This window comes from Pelecanus crispus, chromosome 1 (assembly GCF_030463565.1).
Source record: "Pelecanus crispus isolate bPelCri1 chromosome 1, bPelCri1.pri, whole genome shotgun sequence".
Taxonomy (NCBI): Eukaryota; Metazoa; Chordata; class Aves; order Pelecaniformes; family Pelecanidae; genus Pelecanus; species Pelecanus crispus.
The window spans coordinates 39,678,518-39,701,495 of NC_134643.1; the positions used below are offsets into that span (position 1 = coordinate 39,678,518).

A 22,978-nucleotide genomic window follows, 5' to 3' on the forward strand; every position below is an offset into this window, starting at 1 on the left:
CTTGAGGGGAAAGGAGAGAATTGGTGTGATGTGTTTGTAAAATATATTTACAATTTTAAATTCTAAAAACCTGTTGCGGGGCTAATGTTTATCATAAAGAAGGCTGAAAACAAAGCACATTAAATGGGACTTTTGTCCCTTCAAGAAATCGTTTGACTTACAAAGCTCATGTGTGACAGTACAAGTTTATGGATCATTGAAGAGCTTTTGTATCAATCTTCCGCTGACTTAGTTTAAAAAAAGCCATTTTCTTTCGAAACCTTTTTAATTTGTCTGAACTCATTTCAGTTTTACTCTTGTCAGTAATCCTCCTTCAGAGGTTTTATCTCACTAAAAAAGTCTCTGCTTAAAAATCCCCACAGATTGCAAGACATACTGTTAAATATTTCATTGCATAGGGAATAGCATACGTTTTAAGAACATTTACCAAAGTGGGGAAGTAATGTTCACCGCATACTGCAGCTTCCTACAAGCATTTTGTTAAAATATCTAAACCATGCTTTGGCTGAAGAGTGCACCCTTCTTGCTAGCAGAATAAAGGTCCCCAAAATCACAGATGTAGCCATTTAACAAGAAAACCCAGTGCAGCATACCACTCTTCCTTGTCCATCAGGCAGCACCTTTCTGATAAAATGTTTTTAAAAGCCATGTAACCTGAACACCACTGTTAGCAGAGGTTAACTCCGTGCTTCTCCCTCAAACAGCAGCTGCTGCTGAAGGGAGAGGAACATTTAAATCATGTTTAAAACATCTCCCCAGTTTCTTATTTGGGGAGTGGGGGAAAAGGCCCTTATGATTTTTTTGTACTGTTGCTAATGCCAGATTGTTTAGAATGGAATGACTTGACTTAATGAAGACTTAAACTTTTTCAAAAGTAACCGTGAATTAATACAAGCCTTGAGACAGACAGACTGACCTCCTGTGCTTTTTTAGTGCTATACAGCATCTGAGCCTCAATCTCAGAGAAATCTTACAGGGATTTAGCACCATAATTGTCTTTCGTTACTGAATGTCCCACTACAATGGTTTTCTGCTATAATGTATTAGTGGGATCCCGTGTCTCTTTATGGACATTGGTGTGTCCACTCTGCTGAAGGAAGGCGTTACTCTGATCGCTCCACTCCCCGCTCACTGAAGTCGGTTGTTCTAAGCTTCCTTTCTGAGATGCCAGCGGGTTCCTGCTAATAACCAGTTCCAGCTTATTGCCGGATTCTGCGATGAGGGGCACAACGAGACAGCAGTCAAAGTCTCTGGTGCGAACGTGGTTTACCTGAATGATCAGAAGATTGATTTTTGTTACCATTTTAGGGAGAAGAAATGAGATCACAAGAGAAACAGATTTATCCTTGAGACTATGGAACCCGATTTAAATATTCCACGTAGAGAATTGCCCAGTACAAGACTATTTAACCCTGGCGTCTGGTCTGAATTCACCAGTTAAGTTTTCTACTCACCCTTTAATGGAATGTGGCTAAAGTGGGCATATTTGCACTGGTGATAGCTGTTGGCAGCTGTCACCATGCCCACTCCATAAATTACATTTAACAGCACACAGTTATTCTGTCTTTCAGGGTGTTCATTAATTCAAATGCAATAGATCACATGTAAAATTTCAATTCAGTTCAAGTCTTCTCTAGTTTTAATTAATATATCAAGAATTTTATTGGGCTAGTTGACAAAAAAATTTAGTTTTTCCACCACGATCCAACTTGGCACTGTGGGAAGTGTGGCGTTCAGTGAGAATTACAACTATGGCGATCAACAACTTGGATTAAGCACAGAAACAATTCTCAAGTCTGTATCACGAACAGCAAAAATTACAAAGCACATTAAATGGGACTTTTGTCTGGAAATGCCTTAGGAAATTCCAGCTTTCCAGTGAGCATTTGTATGTCTCCTTTAGAGTTCTGAAATAATACCTAACATTCTGAAAGAATTTATTTCTTTAAATATGATTTTACAGAAAAATCTAGCCTTAGTGCCACTGCATAAAAGCCCAAGTCACCATGAAGTGCTGCCTTTTACTGAGGGTCTCAGTGATTTACATGGCCCGTGGCACAGAGCAATGACAGTCATTTGTCCTTCTTCCCGTCCCCCTACACATATCCTTTCCCAGCAGAAGTGGAACAGTACTGCTCATAATTTAAAATATCATAAGCAATGTAGATAGTAAGTTGTTCAAAGTAAGTGGTGTAAACACTTTATGCAATTTTACAATCAGGTCTGTGTGCACAGCTACCCAAACACCCTGCAGTGTGCTCACAAATCTTTTTTACAAAGTAATCTGCATGTAAAAATCTTTTTACAAAGTAATCTGTCCCTTCATGCCAAACCTGTGCGGTGCCAGAAACATTACCTGTAAAAGTCTGTCGTATGGTTTTAAACCTCCCAGATCGCCAGGGCCAGCTGGTCGAATATTTTTAACATACACTCCTTTTTCCAATAAACCATCTGAGACACTGAACCCAAAGTCTTCTCCATCAGAGTCCTTGTACAAAGTTACCTGTGGAGGTGATTTGACATGATAAGAAGGAAAAGAAAAAAAAAAAAAAGAAAAAAAAAAAAGAAAAAAGAAAAAAAAAGTTTGTCCACATCTCTACAAGCACTAGGCAGGCTTTCTTCCTAGCCTGTTTTGGGTGGGGTTTTGTTTTGTTTTGTTTTTTCCTTTTTCTCCACATGAGAGAGCTCACTTACCTACTATTTGGTACTTACAGTATTATATGAGGGCTGTCCCCATTTTGACATTACATTAGTATTCTCAGAAGCCTCCTTATTCTTCAGTAATGAGCAGCCCTTTTCACTTCTGCTTGTCAACTGGAAATTTGTGGGGTTTTATCCCACCTTTTGTGGTGGTTTTTTTTTGAGTCTTAGCTTTTTCCTACCTTGTTCTCTAGTTGCCAGGATCTGAGTACAAGCAGCCAACTGGTTATCCAATTAAGTTTAGTTTTGCTTCAGAGCTGAAGACCTGGCCGCAACCAACCAGTCGGTGTTGTGTCTTCCAAAACTTCCACAGGGCATAAACGCCCCCCGCCCCCAGCACCGTAAGCCCTAGCCAGCTTGGTTTCGGCCAGGCAATGGTCCACCCTATAAGGCTTAATCTCAAAAGTGCTCAGTATGAGAGTTACAATGCAATCTTTTACGAGAATATGAATAAGGCTCCTTCAGAAAGGGCTTGCAGGCAGTGTTCTTACAGTCACATAGGCAAGAGACGGTCATTCAAAAGCAGGAAATGGAAGTTAATAAAACTGTTAGGGGAAGGTTTTTCAGGTGTTCAGAGATCAAGTCCTCGCAGGTAGTTTTTGTGAATTCAGTTACTTGATGATAAAGTATTCAGAATTTTTCATAGGTATGTGGTATGCTTAGGTGGTTGGTGGTTTTTTTTTTTTTATTTCTGTGGGGTTTGGGTTTTTTTCCCCCTTGCTTCTCTGTCACGTGAGTGCAGACCTATACAAGAAAATTGTGCGAGTCAGTGGTCTGACAACTGACTGACACACTGATGCTGGCACAAAATGTGTGTGCAGATACAGCCACACAGTCAAAACTGGGCTTTTACTGCTATAGGTTTTTTTTCACTTGGTTTCCAAATACTGATTCAAAACGTACCGCGGCTGATAAAACAAAAACATTAAGAGTACTCTGTAATTTTTATAATGGCTGGGTAACAGTAATGCGCCATGTGCTGCACCCTTGTGTGTGCCAGCCACCGAATTCCTTTTTGGTGTTTCTGAGTCACAGAATCCTTCAAACTGGAGGGGACTTGGGGAAGTCTCTGGCCCAATCTCCTGCTTAAGGCAGGACCAAGACCGAATTCAGATCGGGCTGCTGAGGACTCGGTCAGTATTTCATAGAAGAATGCCAAGACACAGCAGTGCTGCGGCACAGCACCGGCTGGTGCTGCCTTCAGAAAGCTTGTGAGATCCTGCCTTAACTGCCGTTGTGAAAAGGTAAGCAAGAACAGACAAGGTTGTCTCAAAACAGGAGTGAAGGATTTGGTCAGATCAACAAAGAGCACAGATAGTCGCGTGTGGGGTTTTTTTTTTCCTGCTCTCTGCAGTTTTCTTGAATTTACTTAGCTTTAGTGGTGTATCAGCAGTGCTTTAATCAGAATGGGAATAGACTCACTGGTAAGGTTGGTAGCTATCCTGGGCAACAGCTGAGAGAGGTTGGCTACAACGCCAGCTGCTGCAGCCCTGGCACCATTTCATCTGTAGACGTGGACAGGGCATCGCTGGGCTGCTGTGAAAACATCTCCCTCTCTCATGCCGTGGTAAGCACTAACACCCCCCCCCAGTATTCATCCCTTACTTTACACCAGGTCCTCCTCTTCCTCTTCCCTTGTTTTTCTGCTGTACAGCACAGCAAAGCAGAAAGCCACACCTAAAGTCCCGTTAACTAAACTGAAGACTTTCTCCCTTCCAGTGACTTTTTTGGGTATGAGCTGTCATTTTAAACTTCCCAGTGGCTGCTGTGTTTAAGGTCTTTGCCACCTTTTCTCCCATCTCCCCCCAAAGTAACTTCTTGCTGAACCAGTCATACTTCCTCCATCTCAGCGTGAATTTTAGAAGTCAATGAGCATTTCAGCTACTGAAAAACCTATCCGCAAATTCAAAATAATTCATCACAGAATGACTTTAATTTGTATCAACAGCTGCTGTACCAGCAGGAGTCTGGGAAACTTCTAATAATTTTTTATCGATAGAGGCTTTTGTTTGTGATATAATAGCATGTCTAACATGGCTTTGATCTGAAGTATGTTTGAAGCTGCTATGGAGGTGCTGCAAGACCATTCTACAAGACCAAAAAAAATAAAGGAGGGAGATACATTTTATTGACAGATTTGTGTGCATTTTCTGGCAAGAATGAAAAATAATTAGCACTGGACAAAGACACAAATTCTCCTCACAGGAGATGGTAACTTTTTCCCACACTGTCACAAAGGATAGGAGTGCTTCATGTTCACCGCTTCTTAAAGAAGCCTTGAAAAGTAAATGTAAAAATGTGATACAGTACCTAAGAGGAGAAGACTCACTTAAAATACTAGGTGCTGTTCTAGCACAGATGGCACAATTTTTAAAAGGAACTTGCCCTTTCCACTTTTTCTTTCCCCCTTCCTCTTCCTACAGGGCACTGGAGTTAGGTGGAGCTGGATCCCGCCTCAGATGAACTACAAAAACATATGAAATGGGGCTCTCTGAAGTCATCTAGACTGTGTTCTTGCCCTAACGTAGGATCAACTGCATCTCACCCATTTCTGAGAGACATTTATCTGTCCTGGTTTTTAAAATCTCCAGCGATGGAGACTCCACAGTCTATTAAAGTCATCCCTTCCAGTGCTTCAGATGTTTTTCTTAGGTCTGAACTGAATTGCCCTTGCTGACAGTTAAGGCTGCTGCTATCCACAGAGAACAAGATCACTTTATTCTCTCCTTCTCTGCAGTGATGTGAAACAAGGATTGTTTTTCTCTGGACTCTCTGCAGTAGGTTAGCCTCCGTTTTTCATTTTCAGACCCCAAACGGGACACTCTATTGCAGTCAAGACCTTATCAAAGCCAAGCTAGAGTAGAGAATAATTCTGCATATACTACAGGTGGTGGTACCATTTGTATGGTCTAGGACAGTGTTGCTTTTTTCCTATTTTTAGTGAGTGGTGTATTAGCAAACAAAATACATACAAATCCTGTTCCAGGGATCTAAGGAAGTGCTATTCCACATAGGCTCACCTGATCTTGCATCTATCTACATGCTACTTCATGCCCAGCTTGTGAGTCAAAAAATGGAGCATTGCAAGTGGTAAGGGACATGAAAGTGGAGTTTTGCTGTGGAGGTAAGAAACTGCGTTTGCAGAACAGGGGGAAGTACTGCAATAGTGGGGCACGAAGGGAAGCAGAACTTGAGAATGATCAAAATCTTTTATTGCCCCCGTAGTTGTTCAGGTTGGACTTGCCTGGTTTATATGGACTGAGCACTCCAGAACGTAATTACTCACTACCCTGCAAGCAGAACTTTTATGTATATTTTCTCGTATCTCTGGTTCTTCAGATCTACAAATCATAAAAGATTTTAAAAAACTGTTTTCCTTATGGCTATCTTCTTTTGACTTTTGGTTTATTTAACAGGAGCTTGGAAATAAAAGAAACTCACACTTATCCACTTAAGGGATGAGGCTGTGATCTAACTTGGTTGTATGTTTGACAGCTGTCACATTTTTTAGGTGCAAGCCATCTGCAGAGAACTTTCTTTTCTTATGGGCTACTTCTTTTTAGGGCAGCATATATTCTTAAAAGGGAATCTCAGAGTAAAAACCCTGCTATCTGAAATACCCAGATTTTTTTTTTAATAATGGGTATGGGCAAAGCCTTACCACACAGGTTTCTCATCTTCACTTGTCAGTAGCGCAGCCCTGTCTGAAGGGTATGAGATTGCAGGCAATTCATGCAACACCTAAAGCATGCTGTTTTATCTGTACTTCTGATCACAACTGTTTGGAAGGTTTGATCTCAATAGCAAAATCTCCATTATGGGCAATTTGTTAGACTTTTAAATTTACATCAGGAGCCTAAGGGAAAAAGAAAGCTGAAATGGAAATTTAATTCATATTTCATAAGCAATTAAACAGTTACACATTTTAAACAGAGGCTTACAAGTTTTGAGTCTGTTTCTATGCCTCCCCTCACTCTCAAATCTGTGGGAAAATGCTTAATTTAAATTCATACATCTTGCACAGATCAACTATTGAGGTATTTTAACCGACTGTAATTTTAGGTTAATGACTACTTGCAATAATAATATTGAAAAATTATCTGAAGTCTAGTGCATATTTTTGCTCTCAGAGGAATGCATGCTCTATGAAACTTATAAAAATGGTCTGCTATGATTTTTAGAAAAATATTAATCTATACGCTTACCTAGGTAGATAAAATACATTAAAGGCATTAATTAAATTTAGGTACTGATATAGCAATATGCTATCCAGTTAAGTTAAATGTTACTTATTAAGCCATCTAGAACAAATGTTTGAACAGATTCGTACGACACTTATCTCAATCGTAGCTTCCTCGGGACAAAGACAGTTCAAGTACACCTTTGGTGAATGTGATGCAGTGAAATAAGAAAGAGCAGTGAAGAATTCAGGTTAACTTGCTGCAAAGTTTGCAGCATTCAGTGACATAATCCTCAGGGCCATGTTACCTTTCTGACAGGTGCACATCTGGGAAGGACAAGCTAGCAATGTCATCTGCTCACCATCCTGTTCCATTAGACTTACTCATTTGTGTTTGTAGCCTGAGCAGTTTTAATCCAGTCTTACTCTCTCTTACCCTGTACAGTCGGACTGGCTATTGATGCATTTCATTTTTATGTGTGGCTTTTTCTTTGGTAGAATCATATATTCTTGGTCTTTCACAATCAGATTCTGAATTTTCACAATCAGATTCTGAAAAACCAGTGGAACATCGCCCTTCGATGGCCCGTTTTCTGCAGTCAAACTTAAGGTATGAACTCTGATCTACAGGGCACATGGGCCCTGACTCAACAGGCATGCAGACTCATCGCACTGAGGCAGTAAACAGGCACCTGACCTGTCCTGCTGAAGAAACTGAGAAAGCTCAGCAGCCTGCAGTCAAGTACATGCTTGAACGTCTTGCTGAGGTAAGTCTTAGGCAAGCTATGTCTTAGCGTATATTTCAAAGACTGTTTATACCATCACAGTTTTCCAAAAGAGTTCTTATTTCACTGGTTGTCCCATCAGTGGCCCAGCTGATTAAGACATTTGCCTGCAGAGGGCAGACCACATTTGCCAGTAAGAGCTGTTATGAAAAATACTTAAATCAAGGCATTTCTCTGACAGCGAAATGAAGTCATTCCTGTGGCATTGCAGCTCTTATGGAAAACGATCATTGGACAAGCTGTCCATGAGAAAGAACAACTGAACAGGTTATTAGTGTTAAACTAGAGGTCTAATACAAAGATGAAGGAGGAGCAAGAAAGTAACAGGCACATTGCTACACAAGAACCAGGAAAACTAACAAATAAGAACTTGCTAAGATGGGCATGAATACAAAAGCAGCCCAGGATGCTTGGGTTAACCTGCATGTGTGATCACAGGGGTACAAGCCCAGCCTGCTTCGGTGAATCAGACCATAAGATCCAGTCACTGGTTTCTGTTTGTCTTAAATGACTGTAAGGATTTGGAAAATCCTTGGTGCAGGTTCACCTTTTAGATTTTTAGAAAGGAAATTATTCTTTTCTGGATGACAGAATAGCCAGTATAAGCAAACTCAGCATCACTTCAGTAGACAGTGGAAAAGTGGGTATATTGTCTGAACAAAACCTGGAAATTACTAAAATGGAAGGTCACAGCAATCTTAAAAAATAGACAACTGAAGTTAGAGAAAGCTCAAGGACAGGGTATTTTTTACTGCCCAGGAGTCTAAGAACTAGCAGCTACCACAGAATACTGACTCATTAATAGAAATCTGACTCCTCCTTTCCAGGAAAGGATTTATTTTATCCATCATGAAAGGCTGGTTTTATAATCCACAGGAGAAAACTGTGCCTTTGCCGAATGCGAGCACACCATGAAATGCCTACTGGCATAGTTTTGTTTTATATGTCACATTTACTTGCCACTCAGGAAAACGGAGCACAGAACTAACTCCGTTAATCACTTCACATGCAGCTGAAAATATGAATAGCTTAAAACTATCACAACACATCCTATTGATCGTTTACGCTGGCAATGGATTAATTTTCCATATATAAGATCCACTCTCCTTCTAGAAATATTCATTTAGCCCATACTCAGTGAGCCCTTACCTCACTGAACTACAAACTAAACTTGGTTAAACCCACAGGGACTAGAAACCAAACCAACTCTCTTGAGAACGACGATGTCTTAACGAAATTTCTCCATGCTTCTGCCTCCTCTCTGGGAAGATCTCAGACCTTTAAGAGGATGATGGGTGCAGGAGATGGGAGGCTCTTTCCCATCAAGCACTATAATGTCCCCCAAAGTTTGGGAAACTGGTTGCTGTTACTGCCTCACAGGACTTGAGACTGAAGCAGGTAGGGTGTTTGCTCTGCACGTCTAAAGATACTTTATCCAGTACTTCCTTGGGGTGCAGAGCCACCTTCATATCACCAGGGGATTTCAACAGTCTTGAGCAGTGAAAAGTTGCACAGACTGAAGATTATTTATCCTTTTTAGAGCAAAGGAATTACAAAGAGAAGAGAAGCAATAGCTAACCTGAAATAACATTCTATATTATGTACATCGAGCCTTATGTATTTGATTCAAAATGAGTGTTAATTTGAAAAAGGACCAATGGGAGCCCCAAACCCTCCTGAGTAATTTCCTAAAGAAACGTATCTTCTAGAAATTAAACTTTGCGTTCTTAATGAACACATTTTGCAGAGATGAGTTATTGGTATTGTCAATTCAAATTACCAGTGGATCATCCTTGCAAAAGAGCAGTCCCTTTTGAGGATTTATTGTAAAACGAAATAGTAGACAAGGATGCATCTTATTTGTTTGTTTTCCCCACAAGGATATATCATTAATGTGTTTGTAAGAACTAATATGCATGGCCCCCAAATTACATCTGTGGAGTCATTATAAAAAGTGCTTACTGTATTGCCATATAATTAGATTCCCTATGCTGAATACATTATTTCAAAGCTGTCAGAAGAAAATTACAGACCTTGTGTAACTCCACAGGAGTTGGTGACATGATTTCTTTCATTTCTTGCTTAATTTTTCTCAGAACCATGGACTTTCTCCCCACATCTGACGGCAATGTGTTGCTACGAGTAGCTTGACTGTAATGTGGCCTTACAGTACTTCTCTCCTGGAAGCTGGCTTGTCTTCCCAGCTGGCTACGAGGTTGTGGGTTTTCGTGATTCAAACTCATTGTACTTCCTGACATAATTGTGGCCTAGAGCATTAATGAACAGGTTAACAGAATGTGGGTTAAGCAAGTGGTTAATTCATAGCAGTAGGAAAAACATCTCTATTCTTTGTTAAAACACAATCACTCAGGGCACAGCAAAAGGCAAGAGGATAGATGTTCAATCTGCTTGCAAGTCACTATAAAATAAAGGACCACAACAAAACACAACAACAGTAACAAAACCCTATGGGCAAAAGTTTTCAGATGGCATTTCAAACTAAAATACTGAGCACTAGAACTTGCTTGTAAGCTAGTCCCCTGGCAGACTGAAGAGTTTGTAGTATAATCGCTTATTTTAAAAATATTTTACATGTAAATAAAATGATATTTAAGTCGTGGCATAATTGCATTTGTTGGAATCGGAACTATAGGAAGGCATTTGCAATTCAGACTGTGTGTGCAAGGTAAAAAAATGTGAGTCAGCAGAATATGTAGGCAGCTCCAGAGTCAGCACTGGCAGAGTGTGCCCGGATACCATCGCAGGCCGGGGAGAGCTCAGTGCAGGTAAGCTCACTGCCTGGAAAGAAACTCTGCATAACATGCATATTGCAAGAGTAACTGCCTTAGCTTAGCACTAATACTTCAGAGACACAAGCCCCTGTCTCAATGCTGGTTTTAATCTCAGGAAAAGCTAGCCTTTTACGTTAGACACAAGAATACACGGAGGGTGAAATATTGAAAGAAGGTGATGGCAGTCATCTCATCCAGTGGGTGGAACGGACTGACACGACGTGCACTGCAAGGAGCCTCCTCCCTTGTGAAAGACTTTCTGCTCTGGGGAACAGGAGGCAAATGCTCTTTGGCGCAGCCACCGTACAGAGGTGCCACTGCTGGGATAGGGTACGCTGAATTTCCTATTTATTCTCCCTGGTGCCGATGGATAAGTGAAAAGGGAAACTAAAAGGTCATAACCTAAACTCTGGGACAGGATGCAGGCAGCCTGCTTGAAAATGAGAAGTAAAAATGGGGGGGGGGGGGGGGGGGGGGGGCGCGGAAATAAGGGGAGAACCGGCAAATAAACGTTTGCTTCTGACTCTGGTGAGCATGTCTGTTACCCTTCTTTCTTCCAGCTCCAGCACTACTTTCACTACAAGATAATGCATTGTAGCCTTAACAGTCTCTCTTGTGCTCAGTAATGACTGATATTACTCCCTGATGGAGCAAAAGCATCCAGAGGACTTGGCAAACAACAGTTTTCTTTGCTCTTTGGCTGAAGACCTTGAAATGAAAAACGGTAAGGAGTCCTTGGACTACACAATGGCACTTCATAAAACAGGCATCACCATTCTTAGCATCCTATCATATTGAGTCTTGCTTTCCTTTCAGAGCTGGGCATTGTGCAACAAGGCAATGCTATAAATGAGACAGCATCTACAGTTCTGAATTTCACTTTTGTGAAGGGGTGAAGAAAATTCAGCGTGCTGACGTAACTGAATTCTGGTGAGCATGAATGATCTATTTCCATTTCGGAATTATCTATTTCCATATCCTTTCATTGTGCTCTGAATATTGAAAATTGCAAGAGAAGCCTGTGGTACTGAACCATATCTAACTACGGAATTAAACCAGTGTAACATTTTCTCCTACATTTCTCTGGTTTGCAATAACAAATACATGAGAATCACATTTTGCTACCCACACATGCAACACAAAAGCCATAATCTGAGGAAGTAAATTAATCTGAACGGAAAAACTTTCACCCAGTTATGCCATTCACATTCCTCCTGGCTGCTAAAGGACTTTATGTAACGTAAAAATGAAAATGAGATTCTGCCAGTTTTGCAGCTCCAGGAATTTAAAAGAACATAAAAGAAAATATTTTAGGACCTTTCATTCCGCAGCTTTAAGTGGCAGTATAATCTTAATTGTTCTGATTAGACAACTTAAAGAAAAGGTGACTAGAAAAATAAAGACTCAAAGTTACTCTGTCTCTATTCCCTTCCCCCTCTACCCCCCTTCACAATCTAACACAAAGCATGGTTAGATTTGCAATTATCTTCAGGATGAAATGTGAAAATTTTTTACATAGTGAAGAAATTGCTGTGTAACGAACATTTCTCACATTGGCAGCTTTTTTTTGCAGAGTGGTAAGATTATAGGTAAATATTTTGAAAAGCTGATTTTCTTTTATGTTCATCTTAATCAAATTGTTTCAATTTAAAAGGCAACCTACAACATGCTAAGAAAAGCTGCATAAAGCGTCTGTCAGAGAATGGGATGCGTTGCTGCAGGAAGGTTATGCCCACTTAGGAAGTTCTGCGCCATTTGCTGCCTGTGCAGACAGCACCAATGGTTATGCACAGCAGAAGCTGCAAGTCAAAAGCTCTGGGGTGAACATGTTTGTAGAATTTTGGTTGCATTGTACAAAAGAAAACAGCTCTGGTTAGGGGCGGGGGAGGCAGCTGCACAAGCGAAAATATAAAGGTAAAGGGTAGGTACCAAGAGAGTCATGTTTCTCAAACACAGACGCCTGTCAGCCTTGTCCTGTGGAGAGGGGTTAAAGCTTTTAAATGAATTGGTGTGATTAGTGCAACTTAAAAGAAAAAAAGGAGAAAATAAAATGAATGTAAACCAAACCAAAACCATTATATTTCTCTATAATTGGAAAGAAAGGTTAAGATTGTTCTACCTCTAGTTCCCTCAGAATTCCTGACTGGCCACAGGTCTCTAAATCCTCCAGAGCCTGAGACCAGAAATTTTCCTCCTGGTCAGCCTCGGTGTTATCATGGGTACCTGCGAAGCTAGATTTACAATGAGAGGTTAAAAAAAATGTGGACTTTTTTTCCCTCGAAAAATATATTTTACACAAGTGCCTTGCCACAGATTGCAACTCGAATGACAGAACGTTACGGTAGGTAGGCAGGAGTGGGGAAGAGTCGCTGTTCAGGAGAGGCTGGATGAGCATGCAGAGCACATGACAGACAAGTCTTCTCATAACCTGGCAGTTGCTAGCAGCTGGCAGGATCTGAGCAGCGAGTTATTCAGTAAGGAGATAAATGGATTCCAAGAACAATTCAACACACATTTTTACTGGATTGAAACTGGGACCTCCCATGAAAATTAATGAATCAACCAGTAGCTGTGTGCAGAGCTGCTCCGTGCAACAAATATTTGCCATAAAACCTTTCAACCTCACAGGCTTCTTCCAGGGAATATGAAAAGAGCCCTCATTTTTGCAAACAACATTTTGCAAAAGAGGGATGGTGGTGCTTTTTACCTCATTCCTTCAGCCTAAGCTGCATTTATCATTATCAATTTAAGCCCACCTGACTGTCATCATATAAACTGCTCCACTCATTTCATACACAAACACAGAGAAACTTTCAGGGATGCAACTGTCTTTCATGGAGACTTAGGTCTCTGGTGTTTCATAAACGCACCAAAGCCTAATTACTAGCACTCTTGAGCAAGATGTTGGTGACAGCGATGCTTAGGGAAGTGGCCCAGCAAAAGAGGTCTGATAAAAACCGCCAACTCTGGACTGCAGCAACACAGCCCAAAGCAACACCATTACAGTGTATGTGTGTGTGCGGAGGAAGCAGGAGTTTTTTGCTGTCTTAGCAAGGGGAATCAGCTCAATGAAGGTTCACACAAGCGTCAGAGCTGCTGCACGGGAGGGGGCTGGTTATGTGAAAGGCATAGGGGAAGGATGAGGAAGGAAAGAATGAGAATTTGCCCTTTTGGCCGCAGCAAGCTGTTACTTCGGAGCAGCTGCCCATGGACTGCAGCTAGTGGTGCTTAACAGCACATAAAGAGAGCAAACACTATTACAGAAGCATCTGAGGCCTTGCTTGACAACCAATGTATTACTGAGAATAGCGTGAATGTAACACTGTTAACAGAATAGCTTTTAAATAGGAGAATTGCCCAGCACAACAGACGACAGCTTGAATGCTTCACACACGTGATACTCTGCCTCAGAGATGCTTTCTTACAGTTACGATCAGTCAAGCAGACAATGGTCAGCCATTTCAATCTCTTATTGCAATGATTCTCCATCTAGCATCAGTGTTTCTTCTAAGATATTGCAATAGATACAGCAATGGTGAGAATACCTACTCAGATCACAGATGCAATTCCTCTCAGGCAAGATAAGAAAGTATTTAAAACATGATTTTAGAAAGATCCTTGACTTCTGAAATTAGCTCTTTCAATAAACCTAAGTAGTTGTTTTAATAGCCAATACTGAACATAGACTAATTTACCCATTACCTTTCTTAATATTGCATACTAGTATTATAATATGAAATGGAACTTGAGTTAATGAACAGGATTATTTGAGGCAATTGTCTGCGACAGCAAAGACTGGATTTCCTAGAACTGGAGGTCCACTTCTCCAACTTCTGTGAAATCTGAAATCATGATGCCTATACGTCTGGACCTCTTTTTAGCTGAAGCAATTCCTTTTTCTGCCCTCATGTCCTCTTTTGCCTTTTCTCTGAGTCTTGTCTCCTGCTGTGTGAAATGCTCAACTTTTGCATCTCCATTATAGCCACGTGAATAAACTGATTTGTAGCTGAGCTACTGCACCAGAAAAAAAGAGGTACCAAAATAATTTCTCATCTAGATGGCTTTTTTTCCTGAAACCTGAGAGATTGATTTTATGTCATGTGAAATATTGTGTGACCTATAACAAATATGTTTGGTTTTCTGATGCTTATTCAAAGAGCCATCAGAAATTTAGATGCATAAAAATGCTGAAGGAGAGGTAGTGGGACAGATATGAAGACACAGGTGCCTATGATTTGGTTCTCACTGCCATATGAGACAAATTTTTTTTTTTTTTTTTTAAATTCAGGAGGTAATAGGATGTTCTAGGATCTGGCAGACTCATTCCTGAAGTATTGTTTTAATGTGCAAAAAATTTTCCCTGGAGCAGGAACTGTAACAGACTTGCCCCACCTGCCAGTGATAGGTAGACACCAGGCTACAGAGTGGTTTAAGCTCTCTGGTTTCATTCACTTGCCAACTGAAATTTCATTGTCGCTCAATGGCATGTTAATGATGTGTTTTCTGCTTTTACCCTGTTTTTCTCCTTTTTCTCATTTCCACTGTTTTTCCTTTCTTACCCCCCACCGCCCCTGCCCAGCTGGACCTCACTCCTGTGCACTCTTTGTTCTCCTACCTGGAAGTATTCCACTCTTCCAGCTGTCCCCCACCTTTCCTTTGCCCACCAGAGGCACCTTTCCACATCTTGCCCTCCTTCTTCATGCTCCTGATGCTCTCTCCCCCTGATCTTTCTACAGAAGTTTGCTTTAAATGGTTTTCTTGATTCTCTCCCAATGTCTCAGTCTCCTTCTGTTGCCACATGTTCTTGGAAGCTGTGCTACACAAAATAAAGGTAAGAAAAAATTACTTGTTAGTGTTAGAGAAGAAGATAAGATGCTTAGCTACAGGCAGAGAAGAGGTGGTTTTCTGAGGAGCTCTATAACAGGCTGGAAGAACAGACATGCCCTTCTCAAATACTCCAGCACCTGCTATAGGAACATCATCGGATGTGGCATAATCCATTTTACAGATACAGGATTAAAATAATCATTATTTTAATTTGTGCCATATATATCTCAGGCATAAGTCACATTGACAAGTAGAACAAGATTCTTTATTGTGCATACTTTCTATTGAATAGTGCTTTAAAATAGTAGTAGAATACACGCTTTTCATTTAGAAGATTCTGTGTTTTACAATCCAGCTTCCCAGTTCACTGCTCATCAACTTTTTCAGCCTATTACTTATGTAACTGCAGAACAGTAGGTGTTCTGGAATCTATGGCTGCATCTCATCTGAGAAACAAAAGATGGGCTTTAACTGCAGATAAAGATGCTGCTATTAAATTAAAGATATTAATTTACCAAGAATGGGAGGTATGAATAAAACTATGGTCGTTTCCTTTATTGAATATTGCCCACTACTAGCCTATGAAGACTTCTAGGATGCTTCTGGCCAGTAGGAACCAAAGGAGCTGGATACGGACTGAGAGTTTACACTTGCCCATATCCTAACTATCATCTTGACAGACTTGTCTCTAGACAAAATGACACTGAGCAATCTGCTGTATCAGAGGATGTATCCCCCGGAAGAAGGATCCCAGGAACTACAGGCCTGTCAGTCTGACCTCGGTGCCAGGGAAGGTCATGGAGCAGATCATCTTGAGTGCCATCATGCAGCACATACAGGGCAACCAGGTGATCAGGCCCAGTCAGCATGCGTTTATGAAAGGCAGGTCCTTCTCGACTAACCTGATCTCCTCTATGACAAGGTGACCTGCTTAGTGGATGAGGGAAAGGCTGTGGATGTTGTCTTCCTGGACTTTAGTAGAGCCTTTGACACCATCTTCCACAGCATTTTCCTGGACAAACTGGCTTCTCATGGGTTGGACAGGCATACTCCTCGCTGCGTAAAAAACTGGCTGGATGGCCAGGCCCAAAGAGTTGTGGTTGAATGGAGTTACATCCAGTTGGTGGCTGGTCACAAATGGTGTTCCCCAGGGGTCAGTACTGGGGCCAGTTCTGTTTAATATCTTTATCAGTGATCTGGATGAGGGGATCAAGTGCACCCTCGGTAAGTTTGCAGATGACACCAAGTTGGGCAGGAGTGTTGATCTGCTGGAGGGTAGGAAGGCTCTACAGAGCGATCTGGACAGGCTGGATCAATAGGCTGAGGCCAACTGTTCAACAAGGCCAAGTGCCGGGTCCTGCACTTTGGTCACAAACAACCCCATGCAACGCTACAGGCTTGGGGAAGAGTGGCTGGAAAGCTGCCTGGTGGAAAAAGACCTGGGGATGTTGGTAGACAGCCGGCTGAACATGAGCCAGCAGTGCGTCCAGGTGGCCAAGAAGGCCAAGAGCATCCTGGCTTGTAGCAGGAATAGTGTGGCCAGAAAAAGCAGGGAGGTGATTGTGCCCCTGTACTCGGCACTGGGGAGACTGCCCCTCGAATACTGTGTTCAGTTTTGGGCCCCTCAATACAAGAAAGACATTGAGTTGCTGGAGTGTGTCCAGAGAAGGGCAATGAAGCTGGTGAAGGGTCTGGAGCACAGGTCTTATGAGGAGCCGCTGAGGGAACTGGGGTTGCTTACCCTGGAGAAAAGGAGGCTGAGGGGAGACCTTATTGCTCTCTACAACTACATGAAAGGAGGTTGTAGCGAGGTGAGTGTCAGTCTCTTCTCCGAAGTAACAAGCAATAGGACAAGAAGAAATGGCCTCAAGTTGTGCCAGGGGAGGTTTAGATTGGATATTAGGAAAAATTTCTTCACGGAAAGGGTTGTCAAGCATTGGAACAGGCTGCTCAGGGAAGTGGTAGAGTCCCCATCCCTGGAGGTATTTAAAAGGCATGTAGATGTGGTGCTGAGGGACATGGTTTAGTGGTGGACTTGGCAGTGCTAGGTTAATGGTTGGACTGGATGATCTTAAAGGTCTTTTCCAACCTAAATGATTCTATGATTTGTCATTCAGATTCTAAAAGGCAGCATTGGCATCTAAGCCTGGTCTTGATTTGTATTTCAAAGGTAAAAGACTGACCTTACGGATTTAGTTATCCAGTACATTTATACAGGAACCAGAAAGGTTTTTCTTTAGTATTAAACTTGAATTTCTCACAGACTGGGATTTCAGGCTCACTGTGCTGCTACAGCGAGAAACTGTATGAAGGGCATGCATGTCTGCAAGTCCTGAGGATGGGTACAAAGAGCACAGAATTTTTCTAACTGTGATGTCTGTTTTCCCTTCTCTGAGGAAGAACTGTTCTTTGGCAGGAATTCCCCAAATCTCTGCAGTGCTTCCACTGCTGGATCATCCTTTGAATAGAGAAGAAGAAACTTTTGGATCTTTCACTATCTCCAAGCACTGTCAACTACACATTTTTCCCTCACGAAGTTCTTTTGCCTGCAGAGAAGTTCACTGAAAAGGAGATTTACTTCTCAGAAGAGGAATGAATGCACGACAAACTACCACAGCTTTGGACAAGAGACTTCTACCTGGATCACTTTGTTCTCCTACTGAATCACTGCAGATGTCTCAAGCATTTATGGAAGACGACTGTAATTTCTGCTTCTTTGCCCAAACCAAAACGAAGAATTTTCATGGAAGACAGAAGATTAACATGCCAGTTGTCTTTAGCCACTTGATTTGTAGGTTTATTTTTGTGGAGTGGAAAACAGAGCTTTTTCTGAAGCTTACCCAGGGGAATTCCCTAATTTTTTTGTTTGTTTAGTCTTAAGAGATAAATGCTGTGGTTTTTTTGTCCAAAGTAATTAAAAATAAATATATGTCTTGGTTTTGGCATCATAATCTTCCATAGATATCACTAACCTACCCTAATAAGTTTCATGAAATATAAATACTATATCTCATATTAAAGGAAGAGCTGTTACAGCTGCATTAGCAAAACATAATTTAATTCCAGACAGTAAATGTTCATCTCTGAGGCACTGCTGCAGCTGCAAATCAGAAAACAGAAACTTGTATGGGAACTTACCTGCTTGCTGTAGGTCGGTCCCATTCATCATCACTCAGCCCTGTATCATGAAATGGGTGGTTTCGTGGTTTGCTTGGAGGGGATAAACTAGTCTGTTTAGGACTCCTCCATTCATAGGTATTGAAGTTGTATCCTGAAGCCTGATAGCTGTGTCCTAAAAAGATGAATTACATATTTATGGCACTGTGTATGTTGTAATGACAGAAAAGTACATCTCTGAAGCTGGGTTCTCCGGAACTTGCATGTGGACTCATGATTGCTACCTTTTTTTTGCAGTAGTAGTCATATTATTCATGACCTAAACTATGTCTGGAATTAGGTGTGCTCTAGACCTTCTCCTGTGAAAAGTCCACTGAAAGCAAAATCTTAAATACATCTAATGCTGTTCTCCTACTGTTTATGTCTCAGCAGCTTCTGATGCTTAGTTCTAGACACCTTCACAATTTATCAATTTCCAATTTGACATCATACATTGAATACTAGTGAATAAATCATGTGTATTATGGATGTGTTAAATATGTGTTAATGTGGTCACGTGCAACATGCCCAAAATTAAACCTAAGCTATTGAGAAAACTGTGCTTCAGATGTACTGAAAAAAGAGTTTGCAAGGATGCATTAAAAAAACAGATGACTAGCAAGAAAGTTTCTTCTTCCTCCTGGTAACTTTCTCAAATCTGGAAGCAATGCAGCCACAAATTAGTGACATATTAGTGTCAATTATGCACAATACTACCAATCTGTAGAATGGCTACCTAGATGCAAAAGTTGGCATGGTGCAGAGACTCTTGAGTGACCATTAACCGGAGTAATGCCAGAACAGGAAGGAGGGCGACTGTCTCGGCACTGCTGAGGCAAGGACTCATTAACGCAAGTGCAGGACCATGCTGTCACAGCCCTGCACTGCCCTCCATGAAGGCCAACATGGGAATCTCTGCACCATGCCCCTTTGTGGAACTGCCACTTGCACTTAGCAGAGCTACTGCTTTTTGCTCGGGCTCTGAGAGCTGGGAAAAGGCCCATCTCATGATGGGCACACATGCCTGGGACCGATATAGACCCTTGGAAAGCTCATCTTGCAGAAGGTGATTTCTCTGTCAGCCATTTCCAAATATCTCAAGGCTGTGTAAGTGGCATCAGATAGCCTTTATATCTGAAGAGTTTTTTCTGGGTGCTTTTACCATACAAACAATGTTGGTATTAGTTCAATAGTATTTCTTCAACTGAATTAAGCCTAATTTGAATTCCAAGTAGGAACCAGACAGTCTGGCTTCCAAGTGATGTATCAAGAAGAACACATGGATCGACTTGTCACAAGCTGATGCTGATCTGGTAAGCAAAATTCATTATGGTAGAGCTGCTATATATATATTTCATCTTGGCATATTCCTTTTCTAGCTCTATAGTTGGTGTTTTCTGCTGTGCATATTGGATTAGGAAGTTCTATTTTGTTGATGACTAACAAATATCCCTGCTGTCACCTCTCTAAAGAGGGCAATTTGCTTCCATAAATCAGTCTAGACCTGTCTCCCTCAAATCCCATGTAACTACAGAGTTGTGTGCATTTTCCAGCTAATTGGCAGACATTAACATACTCCCAGATTCTAGGAAGGGTTTTGGTTGTTAAAATGTGACTGCTGCATGGGGAAGGCTCTGGATTAGTAAGGCAGACACATTAGACAAAGGTGCAAAATGAGGTATTAATTCAAGGACAGAAAAGACTGCTCACCAGCATTAAATTAGTAACTAACAGGATAAAACATTATCTGGTGCTCCAGAAACATTCCCCAAACTCCTCAATTTGCTTAGTCTGTGCTTATGCCAAGAAAGGTTTGGAGCGAAGCCAAACTCAACTTGACAGGTCAAGACAGAATGAACTTTAATAGAAATGTGGGTCATATTAGTACCACGGCAAGGGATAAGGCGCAAATCTGATTACACTCAGGCTGTTTAGCAGAAGTGCCATGCATCCAGCCAAGTCTGGGCTGATTTTTTCAAGGGAGTTAGGAAAAAACCTGCTTTGAGATACTGGTTTAGTTTTGGCATAGCATTTGAATGATCAGGACTTAGGAAAGCAGTCTGGGCCTCAATCCGTTCCACAGTTGAACAATTTGCTCCAAATATCATCAATTCACCCAGGAAATGAGAACTATCATTTTGACACTTTTTCAGCAATACTTCTCCTTAGAACTTAAAAATATCAGAAGAAAATCTAACATTATTTATTTTGATAAATTGACCAACACAGTTAAAAACAGACAAGGGGACAAATTCATCCCAACTCTAACTCCAGTGAAATACAAATTATACAGGGGGGGGTTTAGCCCAGTACATTGAGTACTAAATAAAATGTTAACAGTAAATTAAAAGTTAAATTTAGAAAACAGGAGTTGTAATTATATGTATTGAGACTGTCTTGTTTAAAGTCAGTTGATGCCAAATACATGCAGTAAGGCTAAGAAATACTTAAAAATTTAAAGAACAGAAAAAAATGGCCACTAGTAGCGATATCAGCTATTTTTTGATCTCAAGTAGCTCAGCAGGTTTCAAAGGAAATGTTCTGCTTTCCAGAAGAAACTGCCAGTGCTATGAAAGTAATCAGCACAGAACTTCAGTCTATATGGGAAATCTGCTGGGCAGAGCTCGGTTTCAGTTCCCTGTGTGAGGGTACAAAACAGCTGTCCATGAGCTCCTGGAAAGCAATAGAAAGAAACAGAGAAAGAAAACTGAAAGAATGTGTGCAACCAGAGCGAGGGAGAAAAAATTATTTGAAGTAAGGATCTGCCTGTCCAAATACCTGCCAGGTAGAGGGAATACCTTGCTTTAGTATGGAAGTAAACATTCTGAAGATTTTAAAATAAAACACTGAAGCTGTGTGGAAGTTATTTTTCTTGTTATCTAGAATACTACAAGATGTCTGTATCCCTCACTGCCTAAATAAATGTGTCTTACAAGTTAAAATGAGATTATTTGAAAATCCTATATAAAACAATAGTCAATCAGAAGTAGAAAATTTAGTGCTAAGGAAAATCATGTCTTTGAATAGAATGATTGTTTTTGAGGGCTGAAAGTTAGATGTTAATGCTGCAGGAATGAGGAAGAAGCAGAAGATTTACAAATCATAAGCAATGCCTAATGTTCTCCCTTCAGCAGTTTGTAATAAATCTGTTGTCAGTTAAAAATTACTGCATATGGGCATCAAATTAATGAACATCTTCAGTGTGTTCTGTGCCTTGCATTGATCTGTGTTTGAAGGATAAACTCATTTAGTTGTGGATGAGCTATGGACCGGGCTATTCAGATGTCAGTAAAGCTAACAAAAACCTGTTAATGTATTGATAAATGCTTCATAACACATCACATTGTCATGAAAGAATGAATCTGAGCCCAGCCAAGTGTAAGAAATCATGCTGTCTGCGCGGTGTGCGGTCATAATGAGACGCCGGCATATTACAAAGTACAAGGTTTGAAGTTGGTACAGATAAAGTTCTCTTTAAGGCAAAGGAAGGTCAACCATGAAAGCAATAATTTCTACTTCAAATGTCAATGCACTCTTGATAGTACCTTGATTTCCAAAGCTGGTATCAATACCAGAGCCATCCCATGACTCTACTGCGCTGTCAACACTTGGGACTGTAGTGGAATAGATGTCTGAGAGTTTGCCAGATTTCTGTGCAGCAGAGGATTCATCTTCAGCATCGCTCAGTTCAGTTATGTGACCCACAGGGACAGAAAATTTCTTGGGACTGGTAGCTGAATAGGATTATAAAAAAATAAAAGGGGGTGGTGGTGGTCATTGCTTTACTGCAGTTCTAAGAATATGCTTTTTACTACTGACAGGACATTTTCCAAGGATGGCCTAAATGCTTGTTAATCTGTAACAACACATGCATTAAAGACCACTGATGCTACCCTTGGCCATACTCACCATCTGTCTGCTTCTTGATTTTCAAGGTGACAGTTTCTCCTGCCATCTGTAATAAATGAATGGCTTCACTCAAAGGTTTTCCTTTCAGACTGCTACTATTTATTGCTAGGATTCTGTCTCCTATGTGAATTGCCCCAGTCCTACAATAAGAGAGAGAAGTAAAACACTGAGGAGCATAAAAAGCAACAAAAGCAATTTGTTTGCATATTTAGAGCACGAAAGTCTCGACTCCTTTTCTTTCTTTCATTTTGCTTTCATAGCTGTGTTACAGAGTAATTATTTTGTTAGAAATGCTTAAAGCAAGTCACCTTTGTTGTAGTGACAATAGCAGAGCTGAGGCATGGAGATGTGGATTTCTATGTTACTGCGGTAGTTGAGTTAATCACCTATGGATGATATTCATTGCAGCCCACCTGTTTAAGAGCAATCTCAGACAGCTCGCTAAGTTCTGAAATGAGCCAAGTTTCTCTAAGTCTCACAACATAACAGATAATGGCAGCGTGAGCAAGTAACCAGCTATTTCACCAGTGTGGCTTTCAGGATCGATCATATCAAAAGAAGAAAATAAATGCTCTTTGTGTAAATGCATGGTTTATTCTGGCTGTGCACAGTATCATGTTTTGTGTGCT

The 22,978-nt window shown here is 40.9% G+C and overlaps 1 protein-coding gene across 5 annotated transcripts in view; it reads right to left on the minus strand.

Annotated features, from left to right (window-relative positions):
* Positions 1 to 1,033: 1,033 nt before the first annotated feature.
* The window catches only part of GRIP1 (glutamate receptor interacting protein 1), a 235,898-nt gene continuing 213,953 nt past the window's right edge, over positions 1,034 to 22,978 (minus strand). For 3 of the 5 annotated variants that reach the window (XM_075705806.1, XM_075705797.1, XM_075705788.1), the window contains 8 exons: positions 22,341 to 22,489; positions 21,986 to 22,174; positions 18,423 to 18,576; positions 12,577 to 12,688; positions 12,387 to 12,431; positions 9,699 to 9,932; positions 2,357 to 2,503; positions 1,034 to 1,270 (listed from right to left, as the gene is read on the minus strand). In XM_075705806.1, the coding sequence (XP_075561921.1) occupies positions 1,034 to 1,270; positions 2,357 to 2,503; positions 9,699 to 9,932; positions 12,387 to 12,431; positions 12,577 to 12,688; positions 18,423 to 18,576; positions 21,986 to 22,174; positions 22,341 to 22,489 (1,267 nt within the window). The remainder of the gene's footprint in view (positions 1,271 to 2,356; positions 2,504 to 9,698; positions 9,933 to 12,386; positions 12,432 to 12,576; positions 12,689 to 18,422; positions 18,577 to 21,985; positions 22,175 to 22,340; positions 22,490 to 22,978) is intronic. The other 2 variants (XM_075705821.1, XM_075705814.1) reach the window with 1 other exon arrangement.